General features: G+C 42.2%; 1 protein-coding gene across 2 annotated transcripts in view; it reads right to left on the reverse strand.

Annotated features, from left to right (window-relative positions):
• Positions 1-21,338, reverse strand: part of ASPH (aspartate beta-hydroxylase) — a 207,742-nt gene that overhangs the window by 87,224 nt on the left and 99,180 nt on the right. For both annotated transcript variants that reach the window (XM_082859064.1, XM_082859063.1), the window contains one exon: positions 17,415-17,456. In XM_082859064.1, the coding sequence (XP_082715190.1) occupies positions 17,415-17,456 (42 nt within the window). The remainder of the gene's footprint in view (positions 1-17,414; positions 17,457-21,338) is intronic.

Raw genomic sequence — 21,338 nt, forward strand, 5'->3', positions numbered from 1 at the left:
AAAAAGAAAGAAAAAAGAGAGCAATGAAACCAAGAAACAAATCCACAAATGGTAACAGGTGCTAAAAACCATACTTAAAAAAAAAAAATGGACAGACAGAACCGTAGGACAAATGGTAAAAGCAAAGCTGTACAAACAAAATCACACAAAGTGCACTGCCTCAATTTGGGATGCTTCATTGTCTATTCATGTATTCCACAGATGCAGGTACATCAAGTTGATTGTGGAGATTTAATCCGCTGCTCCTGAGGCTGCTGGGGGAGATTTCTCTTTCTCTTCTTTGTTCACACAGCTCCCGGGGTTCAGCTTTGCATTCGGACCCGCCTCTGCGTGTAGGTCTCCTAAGGGCGTCTGTTCTTCGCTCAGACAGGACGGGGGCTCTGGTTTGGGGGCTCTGGTTCACTCAGGCCAGGGAGGTGGGAGGGGTACGGATGTGGGGCGAGCCTGCGGGGGCAGAGGCCAGCGTGACATTGCACCAGCCTGAGGCGCGCCGTGCGTTCTCCTGGGGAAATTGTCCCTGGATCACAGGACCCTGGCAGTGGCGGGCTGCACAGGCTCCTGGGAGGGGAGGTGTGGATAGTGACTTGTGCTCTCACACAGGCTTCTTGGTGGCGGCAGCAGCAGCCTTAGCGTCCCATCCTCTGTATGGGAATCTCTCTGCTTTGCCCTCCGCACCTCTGTGGCTGTGCTCTCCTCCATGGCTCTGAAGCTTTCCCCCTCCGCCACCCGCAGTCTCCGCCTGCAAAGGGGCTTCCTAGTGTGTGGAAACCTTTCCTCCTTCACGGCTCCCTCCCACTGGTGCAGGTCCCGTCCCTATCCTTTTGTCTCTGTTTTTTCTTTTTTCTCTTGCCCTACCCAGGTACGTGGGGAGTTTCTTGCCTTTTGGGATGTCTGAGGTCTTCCACCAGTGTTCAGTGGGTGTTCTGTAGGAGCTGTTCCACATGTAGGTGTATTTCTGATGTATTTGTGGAGAGGAAGGTGATCTCCGTGTCTTACTCCTCCGCCATCTTGAAGGTCTTACTCCTCCTTCAAACTATCTTGACAAACATTTATGAAGTACCTCACAAGGTATTATGCTGGCTAATGAAGAGGATACAAAAATGAACTGTATATAATCCTGCTATAGACTGAATGTTTTTGTCCCCCTAAAACTCATATGTTGAAATCCTAACCGCCCAGGTAATGGTGTTAGGAGGTGGGGCGCTTTGGAGGTGATTGGGTCATGAAGGCCCCATTCACGAATGGGGTTAGTGCTTTGTAAAAAAAGACTCCACAGAGTTCCCTAGTCCTTTCTATCAAGTCAGGACACAGCAAAAATCTGCCATCCACATACCAGACTTCTTACCAGATACCAAATCTGCAGGTGCTTTGACCCTGGACTCCCCAGCCTCCAGGACTACGAGAAATAAATTTCTGTTAAGCCATACAGTTTATGGTATTTTTGTTACAGCAGCTTGAAAAGACTAAGAGAAAAATCTCTATTCTCAAATAATTGACATTAGAAAGTAAAAAAAAATAAATAAGGTAAATTAATGACTAGAATAGAATATTGAAAATTATTAGGCAAAATAAGAATTATAAAATACTTTGGGAACACAAAGAAGCAAGGTATTACTTCTAATAGGAACAATAAGGTAAGAATTAAGGAAGAATTTGGTGTTTAGCTGAGTCTTGAAGCACAGATCTAACTTGGGATGAGACAGAAGCGGAGAAAAATCTTCCACAGAAAGAGGAAAATATGGAGGTGGAAACCTGAAAGAGGACAGTTCAGGGATCTGTGGGAAGTCTGGTGGAATTTCACAGGGCTCTGGGTGAGGAATAGTGATGATCAAGGCTTCACAGAAGGCTCAGAGTCAGATTATGGAGTTTCTTGAACAGCTGTCTGAGGAATTCAGACTCTGTTCCACAGGCAATGGTTACTGATGGTTTTAATGAATGATCATAAATAACCTGCGTTTTAGGAAGTTTCTCTTGTCGTGAATACATATAAGTGGAAAGGTAAAGAGTATAAGAAGAAGTGATTGTGGAGAGAAGGGAACCCTCCTATGCTGTTAATGGGAATGTAAATTGGTGTAGCCACTATGGAGTACAGTATGGAGGTTCCTAAGCTAAAAACAGAGCTACCATATGATCCTGCAACCTCACTCCTAGGTATATATCCAGAAAAAAACCACAACTGGAAAAGATACATGCAATACAATGTTCATAGCAGCATTATTCACAATAGCCAAGACATGGAAGCAACCTAAGTGTCCATGGACGGATGAATGGATTAAGAAGATGTGGTATACACACACACACACACACACACACACACACACACACACACACACACTGGAATATTACTGAGCCACAAAAAAGAATGAAATAAGGCCATTTGCAGCAACATGGAGGGACACAGATTACCATACTATGTGAAGTAAGCCAGAGAGAGAAAGACAAATATCATATGATACCACTTATAGGTAGAATCTAAAAAAAAAAAAGATACAAATGAACTTATTTACAAAACAGAAATAGACCCACAGACATAGAAAACAAACTTATGGTTACCAAAGGAGAAAGGGGGGTCAGGATAAATTAGGAGTGTGGGATTAACAGATACACACTACTATATATAAAACAGATAACCTCAAAGACCTACTGTATAGCACAGGGAACTATATTCAATAGTTTGTAATAACCTATATGGAAAAATAATCTAAAAAAGAATATATAAATATATATATATATATATATATATATGAGAAACTGAATCACTGTGTTGTACACCTGAAACTAACACAACATTGTAACTCAACTATACTTCGTTAAAAAAAAAAAGTGGAAGTGATTGTAAGAGTCTGAGGAGAAGCTGTCACAGGGCTGAGGGAACGGCAGTGCAGGGAGAGAGCCAATTTCCTGGCTAAATGAAATGGTTAAATTTTAGGGCAAAGAAGATTTGAAAATAAAACTCTTAGAAATAATTTCATTTGCCAATATCAAAGAAAAAAGCTGTAATTTCTCACCAGTAAAACTTAGATCCAAATCTATCTTCACTTGAATAAAAATGAATCTACGAATTTCACTGTGTTTCTAGATGATCATGTTTTTGTAACAGAATGCACTACTCAGCATGCTGTCACTTAGAAGGTGGTGACATTCTAAAACATGACAGATGACTGTCAGCCTGAAAGATAGGATCTATGCTGTGATTCTTTTTATGAATAACGTGTAGCTTATTTTTATGCAACAGCACACTGCATGTTTGGGTTTTAACAGATGGTAAACTCTTTTTACCAGGGTTTTAAACTTGCAAACTGGGAATGAAAACTATTTATACAGTACACACTTTAGCTGATCCTATCTTTGGACACGTTTAATTAGAGAGTGAGCTACCAACAGCACAATCAAGCAGACACATGGGAGAAGCAGGAACTTGCTTCCTTGCTGAACACATTATTCTACCCCAGCAATGAATGGCACGATTGAGTTTTATAATAAATCCCTTAAGCATTTAGCTTTTTAAGTTAGCTGTTTTCCAAAGCAGTGTTAATAAAGCTTTAACACCCGAGGCAGAAGGAAAGCACATGGGGTTCATGGAAGCAGTTAAAAAGCAAGATGCAGTATGAATCAAAGTGACAAGGCAGCAAAATAAAAAGCTCACCCGAGTTCATTAGTTTTATGCAGAAGCTATAATTTGCAATTAATGCTACTTCCACCTTGAGCAGAGTTCATATTATATAATCATGGTAGCTAACTGACCCTGAAGGCTCCAGATAAATAATACATAAATAGTTCTAGAAATAGGCTCTAATTTAATCTATTTGGTGAACCAGGAAAGGAACAAACAAAAGGTACCATCAGTGTTATTGAAGAAACAAAGGAAAGTACTTTAAAAATCACTGGATAGGGCTTCCCTGGTGGCGCAGTGGTTGAGAGTCCGCCTGCCGATGCAGGGGACGCGGGTTCGTGCCCCGGTCCGGGAAGATCCCACATGCCGCGGAGCGGCTGGGCCCGTGAGCCGTGGCCGCTGGGCCTGCGCGTCCGGAGCCTGTGCTCCGCAGCGGGAGAGGCCACAGCAGTGAGAGGCCCGCGTACCGCAAAAAAAGAAAAAAAAAGGATTAAAAATCACTGGATATTAAAAAAAAAAAGAATTATAATTTTCCCCCAAAGTGGTAGTTGTCAGGAGTTTCAAAATGGGACTCTAATCAATGTCAATTGTTCCATAGACAGCATTCCTGTGATACCCTAATAGCACTGCTCTTGGAGTTAAGATGAGCTGGCTGTATGCAGAAACACGTAGGAGTTGTTTTTCTTAACCCATCATCCCTGTCATTAAAAATACTTAGGGGGCTTCCCTGGTGGCGCAGTGGTTGAGAGTCCGCCTGCCGATGCAGGGGACACGGGTTCGTGCCCGGTCCGGGAAGATCCCACATCCCGCGGAGCGGTTGGGCCCGTGAGCCATGGCCGCTGAGCCTGCGCGTCTGGAGCCTGTGCTCCGCAACAGGAGAGGCCACGGCAGTGAGAGGCCCGCGTACCGCAAAACAAAAAGCAAAACAACAACAACAAAAAAATTAGGTATCTGAATTCTCAGGTCTATGCGACGAGACCTGCACGGATACAACCCTCGTTCGCTAACTGAGGACCAGCCCAAATGTCACCCTCTATGAAGACGTCCGTTCTTTCCACCTACCCTCCCACCCCCAGTAGTGAGTTATTCCCTCCGTGGTGCTCCCACCTCGTTTTGCTCATAACCTCTGCCTCCTTATATCGTTTGCTTTATTTTATTTGCTCTATTTTCAGGGCACTCCACAGAGCATGGCAAACAAACAAAGCTGAAACACTGGTTAATTTAATGAATCGTCCCTCTTCACTAGAAGCTGCTGTCCCTTGACTCAGTTCCCACGCTCGTGCTTTAAGAAGTCAACACACATAGGGGTGAACCGGGACTATACCTTCACCCAACACAAGTGAATCTCCGGTAAAAGAAATGTATTAGGATATATGCAATTCCTACCCTTACTCCCTTCATCCACATGAGCTGACTTCTTAAGCATTAACTCAAAGGCAAAATCAGTCTTCTCTGGTTCTACCATAATCAAATGGACAAATGTACTTAGGATTTGAAATAAGTTTAGAATTTACAATATAAGTTGCTGCACATTTGCCTTAAATGATTAATATCTCTAGTAGTGAACAATTTGGAGGATGTATGAAATAGATTCCTTTAACTACCTCAGTGGTTTTTTTTACGACTTTAACAGAAAAGAGTTTATAAAAAGTTCTCCCTGGCCATCCAAGAAGGCATACACGGCAGTGAACCACAATGCCGAGCAGCTTCTGTGTGTAAAGCACAGCTGGGCCCCATCAGGAGAGGGCAAAGCATGAAACAAAATAGTGCAATATATTTGCTCTCTATTATTAGGTTTATATTTTTCCCCGAACATCTTCATCCCATATAGGAACATATCTTCAATCAATGATATGTCCTAGGTCCCCAGATGTTTTATAACCTGCACATGATGAGGGTTAAATTAGTTAAACAGCAAAAATCCCCAAGAGAGCAGTTTCTGCCCCTGGCTGCTGCAGGAGGGTGGAGAAAGGGGACAGTAGGGCCAGAGGGCTTGAGCACAGTCTGCCTGGAAGTGGGTCTCTCCTAGTCAAAGGCCAGAGAGGCAGTCAGTGTCTTCCCAGGTGACATCTGTGTAGCGTTGGAAGGGCTGAAGTTGCTTCCAACATTTGCTGACATCAGTGCGATAGTAACTAGTGGTAACAGAAGAAGCTAGACTTGGGAAAGCGTCATTGTTCTTTAATACCTGAAGTTTGAGTGCGGGTAGATGGCGACTGAGAATTCGTTAACATTTTTCTCTTAGTCCCGATTTAAATTTGCAAGGTTTAGCAAAGGAATGGGCCCGTGTGAGGTGAGAAGAGGGTTTGCAGATGAGACAGAACATGAGCCGCGAAAGAGGAAAAGGGTCCAGAACCAAATTCAGACACAGACACCCTGCCCAGCTCAGCATCCTACCAACGCCACAATGAGGAAGCAGCCGGTTCTCAGACCTGCGCCGCTGGGGCAGGGGTCTGCTTACCATTTGTGGCTCGTATATTTATCTTTAGGAGAGCTGTTTAATAAACTTAACGATAGTTCTTTCCATAGTATAGGTTCAGCTCCTCTCAGATAATCCTTTTGTTGTCTTTATATTTTATTAAAGAGTCCCTTCAAATTGGATTCAAATATTATCAAGGAATGGTATCGGAACCAAGTGGACCCAATGAAGAAGTTTTAGTTAAGAGGATCCTGGTGCACAGACCAAGTTGACCAGGTCATCAGCATGCCTTACCTAGTACTTCTCAACATGTCTGCTCATTATAATGACTGAGCTCCAGAGCCAGGAAACCACAGTATCTGGGAGTGGGACCCGGGGCACTTTCTGAAAACTCCCACATGTGACTCTAACATGGAGGCGGGGCTGAGAAATGCTGCATTACACACCGGTGCCTACACAGAAGCCAGTTGTGTTTAGGTGCCTCCCTAGTTTCAGTAGCAGTTCATTATCCATATACCAGCTTCCAGTGTTCTGGATGGAGGGCGAGGAGGCCAGTGGGGGGTTAAATCAAAGCATTAAGGCAGCTGATAAACCTTGAGTGTCGCTGATGTCCCTGCACCAACCCCGTGCCCTGCTGCCATCACCCTGGACCTAAGAGTCCATGGCAGGGCTGGCGGTGGGCTCTACCCTACGCCAGGGCCTCTGGAGAATTTCAGTGCTCCTCTTCTATGTGAAAATACTTTGTCAGCAAACATCCTCCCACTCCCAGCCTTTCTTGTGGTCTTTTCCCGAATCCCTGTGAGAGTTAGTGGCTTCTCCTCATTCCTAAGATATATCTGCCTGTTGCCTGCTGGATGGCCTTCCGACACCACCTGCTGCTCGTGCCTGACTTTCCTGAGTGTCTGTCTGACCTTAGGCTCCAGCCACTCCCATGCTGCTCTGTGCCACTGCTGAGCAGCCTCAGTAACAGCAAAGGGCTGTAGGATCCAAGCAGATAAAGTAGAAAGAACATTCTAGCAAAGGAGAAAAGCACGACTGACATGGTGTTACGGATAAATAGACCAGCTTCCCAGGCAGAACGTAATCAAATCCCCCAAACTGAAACAGAAAGGATGTGACTTATTTTCACTGTTACTTTCTGTTGTCAACACATATTTGATTTTTTAATGAAAAATATAAACATATGGCAAGAATTACTGCTGTAAATGTCAGTACAATTCACCATTATATCAGAAGAATGAAAAATGCTGGGAGGAAGGACTCTGTAATCAGACTGAGATAATTCTCAGTAATACCTTTTTCAAACTAAGGCACTCTCCAACTTGAAGTCTTGTTTAAGTAAATGAATCTATTCAACTACCAACAGCACTGTCTTTTTACGGCACATTTTTTGAAAGCTTAATTTTAAGCTAGCTTGGGCATATGTAGCTAATATGTCACTCCTTAATAGGCTTCGGTATACAAATAGACAATGTGTTAATACACAAAAAATGGATTATTCTGATGCAGAGTCTCATTTCCCATCAGTTAAAAGAAAATTTAGATCCTAATGATAATTGTAAAACACACTAATATCTGAGTTTTTTCCTTAAGAAACCTATTTTTCTTCCCTGCTCACGTTGTCACAATCATTACAGAGATGAGCATTGTAAAATGTTGAGTGTTCAATGGGAAACATTAGAATGGGATTTTAATGATAACAAAGAATTTGCCATTATTGTCCTGTGGTGTATTTGACTGAAGAGCCACTCTAGTGGAAACAGGTGCCTGAATTATCACTCGTACTACAATACAGTTAAAAATCATGAAATGAAAAATAAAAACAAAGCAAATGTGTATTTCAACACAGCTAAAAACCTCTGCTTCACTTGCTGAGACTGGTAATATATGCTGAGCTTATTGAAATCACTAAAATTGCTGTAATTAAACTTCTCTCTAAATCAGACTTGTATAAGAGTCAGAAATCTCCTATAATTAACTTATCTGGAGAAGTAATCAGACAATAACTGCTGGTATATTTTAGGAACCACTAAAGCTACTGTAGCTGTTGAATGTAATGACTATAATAAGTCTCTAACAGCAGTTATCTCATGATGTCTTTTCACAGCTGCAAGGGTGCCCTGAGTTGGCTTAAGTGTGTTATTGCTACATTGCTCTTCTACATTAAGGGAAAATTCTGAAGCCATAGTGGTGTGGCCTGAACTGAACCACCAGCCTACGCTACATCTAAATGGGTTGTGGTACTAATAATGAAAAACTTAGTGTTTTAGGGACTGCTAAAGACAATGAACCAAAGCACCTCCCATCGACAGCTAAAAGACAGAAGACCTACATACACTGACGGTGCAGGAACTGAGTTCAAGGCAGTGATGACTTGGTCATGCCCATGTACGTCAATGAAAAGGACCCTAAGAGACCAAATAATTGAAGTTTGATGACAGGTGTCTCCACATCAGAAACTACAGTGCTTATCTCAATAAGATAATGAATAAATTCTTTGCTGGAAGCATTTATTCTTTGCCTCACTCTTCCCAAGCTCCCAGAAACAAAATCATCTGAATCAAGGTTGTCCAATGTTTTTGTACATACTTTATTATTTTATAATGGCAAAGTATATGAAAGCACGGTGATATTGTTAGACCTGTTCAAAGTACCAAAACAGACCAGAGAACACCATTCTCTCACGTATTCATTCATACACTCATTTATCCCAACCATTATGTACCTGTAAGGCATGGTACATGAAGTTAATAGAGTAAAAACCAATTGGGAAAATATTCTGGTAATACAAAAATCCAACAAGGGGTTAATATCAGTAATACACATGAAACCACTTAAAATCAACAAGAAAAATTTTTTTAACTAAAATACGAAGAGGCAGTTCACAGTCAGGGAATCCAGAATGGGTTGGAGATATCCAGCTTCTTCAATATTCAGAGTGTTAGTATTCTATATTTCACTCATTCAATCAATGAAATATCGCTGAAACATTAAAACAATTATTTGAAGGCACTAGAACATGACTAAAGACAGGGAGAAACTTAAAAATAGAAGAGTTTATTCTTGAAAGATTGTTTCTACATTGGGTAAGAATGATGAGTTTGTGGTTTTCTTGCATGGGCAGTGTCCTTCCTCACTGAAGGGCGTGGATGGCGGCATTCAGAGCGACAGAGCAGATAGAAATTTAAAGGAGAAATGTTGGAAGCAGGAGAGCCACAGAAGGACTGAGATCCTGAGAGTAAACTCTGCCCAAATCCCTGGCTGATGGTTAACTTTCCATCTTCATGGGTAACCCCAGGGAGGCTGGTGAGAAAGCAAGCAGAAACTCGAAGAAGATGCATTCGTTATACATGACTGCAAAACAAACTACCCCCAAACTTAGCAGCTTACGACCACCATAAACATTTATTATCTTACACAAGTTCCTCCTCCTCCACAGACCTGCCTAAAGGGCTGCTTGTGTGTTCTCATAACATGGCAACTGCTTTCCCCCAGAGTAAGTATCCAAAGGAAAGCAAGGTAGAAGCTGCAATGTCTGTCATGACCTAGCCTTGCAAGTCACACTCTGTCATTTCTGCAATACCCTCTGGGTCACACAGGTTCGCCCTATTCAGTGAAGAGAGGACTACAGAGAGGCATGACTGCTAGGAGGCAGGAATCATCGGGAGACTTCATGGCAGCAAAAACTATGGCAGAAATCGATCTTCAGAAAACATAACTGCTTCTGGTGAAATCTGTAAGTTTGTCGTGTCTTGCCTGAATACATTTCTCAATACACACACAGTTTGAGTAGCAGAAAATAGATGTCCTCCTGGCTTGAGATATAACTTGCGCAGAAGGTAGCGCTGGCAAAGCAACCAGAAACTTAGACGGGGAATCCCACATGCAAAGGGAAATCTCAGAAGCAAGCCCCGAGATCTGAGTATGAATCCTGCCCAAATCTTCAGCAGACCAGTAAATTATGCAGGCACAGGGCACCTCGACTGCCACCCACCAGAGGGCTAGACTTAAAAACAGCAGTTAGAAGCCAAAAACCCTGAGCAGAGGCAGTCGCTGCTTCCTACTGCAGGGGAGACAGATTTTTTCCATTTGAGCCCAAGCAAATTAACTGTGTACAAGACACCAACAACTCCCAGAGAAAGCAAAACAAATTCCAGAGATGCTACAACATATAACATACACAATCCATCTTTTGACCAAAAATTACTAGACATGCAAAGGAAAAGGACTCTCCTGACTCAATCAGGATACAAAAAAGGAGGCAATAGCGACTGCCTTTGAGTGTGCCCAATACCAGGTGTAGCAGAAAAACACTTCAAATCAGTGATTATAACTGAACACAAAGGATTACAGAAAAAACAAGGTTTTCATGAGTGAACAGATACAAAATCTTGACAGTGAAATGGAAACTACAAAGAAAGAAGCAATTGGAAATCTAGAGCTGAAAAGGACAGTAGCTGGAATGAAATTTTAACTAGATGGACTCAACAGCAGATTTGAAATGGCAAAAGAAAGAATCACGGAACTTAAAGATAGAGCAATAGAAATTATGCAATACAAAGGAAAAAGATGAACGAAGGTTCAAAACCTGTGGGACAATATCATGCAGTCCAACGTGTAACTAACTGGAACACCAGAAGTAGTGAAGAGAGAAAGAAGGAAAAAAAATACTTGAAATAATGGCTAAAAAATACTTAGTTCACAAGATCTTTCTGATAAGGATTACATGAGAAACTATGTGAAAATAACTTGAGATATAGTACATTGTAGACACAAAGTTCATTCATACTTGGACATTCTGTTTATAATTCTCCCTTCCCACCATTTAGGCTATTTGCATCTCATATTATCACCATCAGATGAAGAGGCAATCAAAGGAAATGGAATTAACCACATTTTTTCATACTACAACTATTTTATTCAGCTCCTACTATGTAATGGTTAATTGCCACTGGAGAGATGTAATGGTTAATCTGATGCATCAAATTAACCAGGCTATGGTACCCAGATATTTGGTCAAACTTATCTGGATGTTGCTGTGAAGGTATTTTTTTAGATGAGAAGACATTTTTTAGATAAGACTAACATTTCAATCAGTCGACTTTGAGTAAAGCAGATTTTTCTCCATAATGTCAGTGGGCCTCATCCAATCAGCTGGAGACCCAAAGAAAAAGACTGACACCCCTCCCACCTCCAAGAAAGAGGGAATTCTGCCTCTAGAATGTCTTTGTCCTTGAGCTATAACATCAACTCTCTTCTGGGTCTCCAGTTTGCCTGCCCGCCTGCCCTGCAGATTTTAGACTTGCTGCCTGTACAATGTTACGAGCCAGTTCCCTAAAATACATCTGTGTCTGTCTTTCTCTCTAAACACACACACACACACACACACACACACACACACACACACACACACACACACACACACACACTATTGGTTCTTTCTCTGGAGAACCTTGACTAATACAAGGGTGGAGGAGGTCATGGTTCCCACCCTTAAGAAGGTTTTTGTGTGTGTGTGTAAAAATTAAGGGGAAAACTCAAAATACATGTCAAAAATCTGAAACACGAGGTTTCTTGGGAACAGAGAGGAGAAGTACATCTAGCCTCAGGTAGGAGATGGGGGTGTAGTCAGGGAAGGCTTCCTGGCAGAGGTCATCGCTAAGCTCAGTTCTGAGGAACAGGAGTTTGTGACTGTGAAGTGGGGAGTCAAGGAAGCGCATTTTGAACAGAGGAAAGACATAAGCAGGAGCCAGATCCTGAGACGCTTAGGTGCTGCTGTAAGGAGTCTGGTTTTTAATCCTCAGGGCAATGTTCTCCATTTCTGCTCAAATACGTTATATACAGTTGTAAGAATCCCAGGAAAATCTTCACGGAGACAGACATATTGATATTTTAAAAACATGAAAACTTTTAATTAGGCTTGATTATTGCCCTTGTTGGCTCTCTCTCTATTTTCCTTATGATCACAGAAAACTCAGAAATATCCATACGAGGTACTGGTTGCATTAAGCTGATTTAAGGGCAGTAATATAGCCATCCCAGACTTTTCTCTAAGTTGCATAAAAAAATGTCATTTGTTAGTGTAAATGTGACTTGTTTTCTAGTGCCATCTGGTGTTTTGCTGAGGCACTATTACTTTTAAAAGAACACAGATAGTAACCAGGAAATCTTTAAATGCCTTCTTAAAGACGTTCACAAAATTTAGTGAGTAAGCATATCCTTAATTGTAATGAATAATATAGTGGGACATTAAATATTAGTCTAAATCAAAGGAGAATTTCTGGAAAAGACCCTGATCCAGAAGCAATTTTATCTAACACAACACACACACACACACACACACACACAGACATACAAACACATGCAAAAGCACATTCCCTTTTTGCAGGCATGGGTATATTCTGTTGCTCCTCAAATTTCTTTAAAGGCTCACAAATCCTGTTCTAATAACTGACATTTGACATGTATTAAATCAGTAACACACTGCATACTTTTAACGTTCAATGAATCTGTTAACGCACAGCTTTTTAAGAAGTCACGTTTGACTCCTTTCTCTCATACCCCATATCCTAACCATTAGCAAATCCTACAGACCTCACATGGGAATATATGCAGAATCTAACCACTGCTCGCCACATCTACCCCACATCCTAATCCCAGGTGTCACCATCTCATGCCCGGACCACTGCAAGCATCTTCTAAGTGGCCTCCCTGCTTCCAATTTTGCATCCCTACATCCAGAATGAGCCTTTTGAAACATAAAGCAGATCATATCAATCTTCCTCTCAGAATCTCCCAATGGCTTCCCATCTCACTTGAGATCATATTCAAAGCCCTTCTTCAAAGCTTTATGTGATTTGGACCCTATAACCCCTCTGATCTCACCCCCTCCTCTCTCTCTCCCTTCATATTCCTCACCTGCCACCCTAGCCTCCCCACTAATCCTCACACGTGCTAAGCACACCTCCCCGAGGGATTATGAATATGTTTTTCATATTCATATTCCACCCTTGGAACTCACTTCTCCCAGGTGGCTGCAGAGCTCACGCCCTTGCATCTTGCATCTCCAAATGTCACTGTCCAAGAGGCCCATCAACAGAGCAACACCCCAGCCCACTGTCATCCTCTGTACTCTTTTCCTCTTTTATATTCCTTTTCATACTTATCACTGCATATTATATTCTATTTTTTAAAAATTATATACTTCCCTACATACACAGACACTAAAATATAAGTTATAAGTACCACAAGAACTGAGACTTTGTTTTTATTGAATGTTTTAGCCCTAGTGCCTAAAACAGGGCCTGGCACGTAGCAGGTACTCAATATGTTCTGAATAAATGGATGAATAAAAATAACTGTTTGAACTGGACATTTCATAAGCCATTTTTGTGTTGCATGACTTTGTTACTCACAATCCCATTCTGTGGCTGTGGAATATGGAATGTGTGGGAAAAGATGACATCCAGTGGGGAGAAACTGATATAGCAATTTTAGCTAAAACAGATGTAAATAAACTGATTCAATTTAAGAAGCTGGCATCTCCAAAGAGGGCCTGTTTTGGAATTAGCCCTATTCCAAACCTATGTCTCTATCAAAATATACTAAACCTGATTCTCTAAAAGAAAAGGATCATATAATTATTAATTCTAAGTAAAAATAATATCTTCCCCCTCTCATCCGTGGTTCTTTGATAAAGAACTTGAGGGAGGTAACGTGGTAGAAAATTAGACAACCTAATGGTTCATCCTGAGACAAATTTACAATTACTATTTTAAAAAATCTCCATTTCTATTATTATGAAATTAATGTCTGGTTATTAAAACATTCAATTTTTTCACCGCATATTCCAGAAATGGAATATTTCCCCTTCCCTCTGCCCTTCCAGTTAACAGCACTGTATGAATCTATCTGAGTAAAAAACGGATGGAATTCCCAAAGCTGACAATTTGCTCAAATAGGATTTTCAGTAAATCTGGGGTAACATTGATTCATTATGTCTTTTAATCCTAAGACTCTTCTTGGATGTCACAATCAATAAAAGACTTCAGTTGCCAACATCCCTCGGTTGGTACTGATATAGGTATTAATATAAGTTCTACATGACGGAGTGAGAAGCCGGTCAGGTGAAGCTGCTGCGGATTCTCTCCACAGGTTCCGTGAAGAAAGAGCCAAGGGAGCCCACCTCCCAGGCCACTGGAAAGATCGCTTTAGGCTCAGAACCCCGGGAGGGTAAAGCTGTGCAAAGGGTACCAGAGGGAACCGGGCAGTGCAGAGGGACACACAGCCCCAGGGAGGAAACGGAGCCCTGCAGAGTGAGCAGCCTGAGGTCACAGGAACGCTGTGCACAGCGTCTGGAGCAGGGTTTGTCCCTGTTTACGTCGGCAATAAGTGACCTCCACAACCCACCCTCCCGTCTCTATCTCTGCAAGTAGGTGCTGAAGTGAGCCTCCCAGAAGCCAAGCAGTCAGAGTGTGAAGTGGAAAGGCTCTGCTCTGCACAGGCACTTGCATGGACTGGGCGTGGCGCCCCACTGCACGAAGAAACCAATCCTGACTCTGCCATGGTCTGGCCCCTGACTTTCTCTCCAACTGCCCTGCACACACTCTCAGCTTGTTAGGGGCGCTCCAGCTTCTCAGGCTTTCGCTCCCGCCTCAGGACCTTTGCACAGACTGTTCTCTGCTTGGAGTGCTCTTAGCCAAGTCTTCCCACAGCGGCCTTGAGCACATCATTAACCTCCTCAGAGACCTTCTGAGAGTGAGAACCCGATGCGTGAGGGCTGTAAACCACTGGAAAGGACTTCGGTTTTACCCTGCGGAAGATGTGAAGAGGCTGGAGGCATGTGAGCAACATGATACGACTTAGGTTTGAAAACGGTCACTGTGGCTACTGAATTGAGAAAGATTATAGAGACAAAGCAAGGCCAGTTAGGAGGCAAGTGAAATAATCAGGCAAGAGATGGTGGCAGCTGGGACCCAGGTGGCAGACGGGGGAAGGTGGCAGGAAGTAGCTGGATTCAGGATCCATTCGGAAGAGAGGACAGGGTTTGCTGATGGAATGACACGGAGGCAGGAAAGAGAAGATTTGTAGGAGGAGTGTATTTTCAGGGGAAGGTCAGGAGTTCCGTTTTATACTTTTTAAGTTTGTTGCGATTATTTGATACCCAACTGAGGGCACCAGGTAGCCATCAGGTAGACAGCTGGACATACCTGTCTAGAGTTCAGGGAAGAGGCCCAGCCTGCAGTTAAAGCAGTAGTCTTTGGCATAAAGACATAGTTAAAGCCACGAGATTTGATGGGATCATCAAGGGAGTGTGTGTAGATGGAGAAACACTCTGAGGACTGATCCCGGAGCCTCCAATGCTTGACGGTCAGGGCGAAAAGGGGCAACCGCCCCAAGAGGCTGGGAAAAAGCAAAGTAGAGACAGGAGGAAAGTCAGAAGGCCGTGGCATCTTGCAGGCCAAGGGAAGGGAGTGTCCCGGAGGGCAGGAAGCGATCAGTTCTATCAAAAGCTGCTGATACCCTCCTCTCTGCTTTGTCCTTTCTCCTTAGTACTCATCACTACCCAGCAGAGTAAGTCATGAATGTAGTGGAAGATGGGGGAGGTAAGGCAGCATGGAGAGCTTGTGTGAGTAGATGATCAGGTGAAATCCCAGTCACCTATATATAAAAGCCAGCCAACGGTTTCCAACAAGGCGGAGAAAATTGTGGAATTCAGAAGTTATTTAGAAATGTGTAGGTGTAAACAACTTAAATGTCCTTTGACAGATATATGGATAAAGATGTACTACATATGTACAATGGAGTAGTACATATACACAGTGGAATACTACTCAGCCATACAAAAGAGTGAAATAATGCCATTTGCAGCAACATGGGTGCACCTAGAGATTATCATACTAAATGAAGTCAGAAAGAGAAAGACCAATACCATATGATAGCACTAAAATGTGGAATCTAAAATATGACCCAAATGAACCTATCTATGAAACAGAAACAGACACGGACATAAAGAACAGACTTGTGGTTGCCAAGGGAAAGGGGGGTGGGGGAGGGATGGATTGGTAGGTTGGGGTTAGCAGATTTAAGCTATTATATATGGAATGAATAAACAACAAAGTCCTACTGTATAGCACAGAGAACTATATTCAATATCCTATGATAAACCATAATGGAAAAGAATATTTAAAAAACAATATATATAAATGTATAACTGAATCACTTTGCTGTACAGCAGAAATTAACACAACATTGTAAATCAACTGTATTTCAATTAAAACAAAAGAAATGCATAAGGAAGTACTAGAAGAAACAACTAAAAATGGATAGGGAGTAGTAGGGTAGAAGAATATTATTTTTCTTTATAAGTCACACTTTAAAAATTAGACCTGTGTATCACTTTAGTATAAAATTAAAAACAACTAGTCAGAAAAAAAAAAAATGCATGAGCTAAATGCTTGGTTCCCAGCCTAAGGGCTATAAAATAATGGCCACAGGCCAGTAACTCCATATACTCAAGTAGTATTTACATACTGAGTAAGTTAGATCTTGGACCTTACTCGAACTGTACCTTTTAAGCGTAAACACTTCTTTTATCACCACAAATTAAAGCCATTCCTGAAACTCCAATAATGTTTAATCATTGACGATTTTATCATTCAATTGACTCTAAAAGTATAAACACTATTCTATGATCATCCATATAATATTTATAAATTTAACTATAAATTTAATAGCTCCTCACTCTAATGACCTTTGTGAGAGTTGAATTAAAATTCTACACCATTCTTAAATTTATTAGAATGCCTCTGTCATAAGTTCTCAGAAGGCAGAGATGACGTTTTCTATATGGATGTAACTGTTTGCATGCCTTTCTTTCCAACAATTCAGAGTTCCTTGAAAAAAGAACACGTTCTAATAATCTTTGGATCTCTCTACCTTGGATCTCTCTACTTAGCACCTTTGTCAACAAAGGTGACAGTAATTAACGTTTCCTAAGTGCTTTCCCTGTGCTAGACACTGCTTTAAGAACTTTACATATATTTTCACTTAATTACTATTGTGGAAACAGTTCCTGGAAGTTGGTACTATTATTATTATTCCCATATCACAGAAGAGGAAACTGTGGCACAGAGGCTAAGTAATTCTCAAGATGCATGCACAGTGAATGACAAAACCAGGATTAGAAGCCAATCTCTCTCCAGAGCCTTGGCTTTTAATGTTTATGGAGAATATTAATGTCTGTTGATAAAATCATTGAAATAAAAAACTCACTGGCAATTTATTTTAACTAGTGATATAAAATAAAATCATGTTATTCATGGATAGTATTGATTCAGTAACTCTTCCCTATGTATACTTGAAACGTTGATTTGATAATCTCACCTTTTTCTTTTTTTTCTGGATCATCTGTTTTCTTATTTGTTTCTGAAAAGACAAAGCAAAATAAGTACTGTGAGAGTCATGATTCAACATCTCAAATTACAGGACTATCTTTAAATGAATTCAAATAAATATCATTTAAGAACAATATTTCTGGGATTAAGAGATACACACTCCTGTATATAAAACAGATAAACAACAAGAACCTACTGTACAGCACAGGGAATTACATTCAATATCTTGTAATAACCTACAATGGAAAAGAATCTGAAAAATTATATATATGACTGAAGCACTTTGTTGCACACCTGAAACTAACACGACATTGTAAATTAATTACACTTCAATTTAAAAAAACAGAAAAATATTTCTGGGCAAACAGTTCAATTTTCCTAAATCCTGAATTCTTTACACATGTAATTTGTTATAAAATATTAAGAATCTGAATAACTTATAAAAGTCGCCAAGCAGTAAGTAGGTATTGGGCACCAGGCTGAATGTTCCTGGTCTATAAGGGGTGGAGGGTCATCTCCACCAACAGTAAGTGCCCCTGTGGGTGCAAACTGGGTCAGGAGAAGCCCTCCTCAAGGCCTGTCCACTATTTTTTATTGCCTCCTAAAGCCATATACTACTTTATAATAGGCACTGTGTGCTTTCAAGGAATGCAGCATGCCACCCTACTGAGAACACTAGCCTCACTCCTCAAGCACTTCATACATCCACAGGTGACCCAGTGGGGATGCCCACACTGAGCCCAGGTGTGCTATAGCTCACCTGCTGAGGAGAGGCTGTATCAGCTTCTCACTAAGTTCATCACAGCTAGTGTCTCTCCACCAACGGATGGGGATGCCAAGCACAGCAAAACCCACCAAGAACCTGGACAGGCCAAAGAACACCCACCACAGACAGGGAACAACAGCACATGACCTGACTGTGCAAACAAGCTCATTTCTGCATTTATAACCTCCTATCTGGCCTTTTGTTTAGTATAGATTAGGATCTAGTTAATTTTCAAGGTAGACCAGTTAATTTCTGTCCCAGTAGGTACTTATCTAGTCTTTGAGAATTCCTAGGAATGATGTGTATGCGTGAGTTCCAGTGGGGATGGGGCAGAGTTTGGGAGATTGATTAAAAAAATCATAGATTCCAGGGACCTCCCTGGTGGCGCAGCGGTCAAGAATCTACCTGCCAACGCAGGGGACACAGGTTCGAGCCCTTGTCTGGGAAGATCCCACATGCCACGGAGCAACTAAGCCCGTGCGCCACAACTACCGAGCCTGCGCTCTAGAGCCCGCAAGCCACAACCACTGAGCCCGCATGCCACAACTACTGAAGCCCGTGCGCCTAGAGTCCGTGCTCCACAACAAGAGAAGCCACCGCAATGAGAAGCCTGCGCACCGCAACAAAGAGTAGCCCCCGCTCGCCGCAACTAGAGAAAGCCCATGCGCAGCAACGAAGACCCAACGCAGCCAAAAATAAATTAATTAATTTTTTAAAAGTCATAAGATTCCATCCTTTCCCCAGAGTAGATGTGAGAGGGTGCGGGTGCCGTGCAGGGTGCGTTCAGGGTTGCAGTCATGATCATTGGATTTTTTCATCCCCAGTTTCCCACATTCATTCATATAAACCATTTCATTTTCTGGAGGTGAGAAGTAAATCTGAGGCAGGCTCCTGATGCAAGGAGGATTTTTATCCATTGAGTGTCTTTCTCCTTTGAGACCCCAGGCGAGAGGAAGCAAACTGACTAAAAGTGTGCCAGCTTGGTGCCAAGCACAAGGCACGTCTCGTCTCCCGACACCCTCCGCAGAAGGTCTTATCTCCTTCTTCGTGCAGAGGAGGAAGCGGAAGCTGAGAAAGTAGAGGGCCCAAGTCATCAAGGTCAGCGGTGCACACAATCCCAAAACACGCTCTTTCTCCTGTGCCAGCCTCTACTTTTGTTGCAAGGGAAACGAAGGCAAAGAGAAGTGCAGGTCTTGACTTTTGCAAAGAGTGGGTTTTATAACGATGGCTGTATACACACTAGCCAGTGCTTCAGGAGGTATGAGGATATAAAATAAAAAAGACTTCTAGGGCTTCCCTGGTGGCGCAGTGGTTGGGAGTCCACCTGCCGATGCAGGGGACGCGGGTTCGTGCCCCGGTCCGGGAAGATCCCACATGCCGCGGAGCGGCTGGGCCCGTGAGCCATGGCCACTGGGACTGCGCGTCCGGAGCCTGTGCTCTGCAACAGGAGAGGCCGTGACGGTGAGAGGCCCGCGTACCGCAAAATAAATAAATAAAAGACTTCTAGATCACTACTGAACTTTCTAGAATTTCTGACCTTATTAATATATACCGTCCTTATCAGTACAGGCAGTACATCGGTTAGTAAGCTGCACTCTTGTAGGCATCAGGGATACAGGATAGAAGAAAAGCATCGAAAATCTCCACCTCCAAGGAGCTCTCTCTCTGTGGTACCCGCAATGCCTGCAGGAGGGCTGGGAGTCTCCACACCTTCCAGTAATCTGTTACCTGACACATGGCTAGTGTAATTTTAAAAATCAAGCATAAAATGCCAGTTTCTAAGTTGACTAGAGAAGATGGGTAGGTGCTGGTCATGAAGAAAAGTTTAGGGCTCTCCACAAATCTTCCTGCCCCTGGGGGGAAACCAAGGAAGGAGGAGTGGATTGAACTGGTCACCTTTTAAATAGGTGTGGGAGGGCCCTGGCCAGGTGCGCTCCCAGGAATCAGGGCCACCGTGTTTGTATCTCCTGCAATGCAATACCTAGGGCGGGGGAGAGGCTGCCCTAAGACGGCCTAGCCCAATCATTCCGGCCCCGGGGCGAAAGCTGTGGGTTGTGTCCTCTTCTGCCCTACCTCACATCAGCATGCTGAGATCCGAGACTCGTGTTTGGGTGTGGAAAATACACAGAGCAGGGAATTTTAGCTTCTCGGGTTTGCAGTGCTTAAATTTAGCTTAGGTAAAGTTTTCTAAGAGATTCAGCTTACCTCACTAGCATTCTAGTAGAATAAAGCGTAGAATAAAGCGTAACTTTGCTTTCCTTTACTCTTTGTACATAGGCTTCCCTGGGAGACCTCCAATGGCCCTCGATGTGCCAAAAAGGAAAATGATTTATTAAAATTTAACTGTCTGCCAGGCACTGTTCTAAACACTTAATGCAGATGATCCCATTTAACTCGATCAGCTCTGAAAGGTAATTTTAATTCTGTAGATCAGGCAACTGGCTTAGAGAGGCTAAGGAATCTTGCCAAGGGTTGCAGAACAATTAAGACCGATTCAGAAGGCCACACTCTACAACAATACTACGTTAGTCATGCTCTGTATATTCCAACAGTGGGCAGTCCATACATAAAAGGGAACTCTACACTCAGTCCAACCCAGAAAATTACAATCTCACCGGTAACTCGAATTTAGTGTTTAAATACATACACGAAAAGAAAACGATGTTACACGTTCTCTAACTGTACTAACGTTACTTTTTCTTTTGACAGTCCAGAATCATTTTTAAAATCAACATGAAATTAATGAATAAAATGCTGAAAATCAAACATTGTTCAAATATATGGGACAGCACGGCACAAATCTTCATGGAACAAAAACATTATGATGTTCCTTTGCTGACGATCTACAACTGCAGAGCTCAGTTCTCAGAAATCTACAAAGTGAGTCAACGTGTCAGCATTTGAAGCTGTTATTAAAGACGATCCGTGTGGCAGATATAACGGATCACTAAACTACTGCCTACAGCACACGTGGATGAGATAAGGTAACTGAAGATAATCGAGAAAAGTTGCATTTAGACTTTCTTTTTAAAACTATACCACATATGAAGATTTCAAACTTACAAAACATTGTGTTGAATACAAGGTCATTTTCATTTTTATGAAAGAAAACGATGTGGACTTGGATATAATTTAATGAGCATTTCT

Source organism: Leucopleurus acutus (genome assembly GCF_964270905.1).
Source record: "Leucopleurus acutus genome assembly, chromosome: 17".
In the NCBI taxonomy this organism is placed as follows: domain Eukaryota; kingdom Metazoa; phylum Chordata; class Mammalia; order Artiodactyla; family Delphinidae; genus Leucopleurus; species Leucopleurus acutus.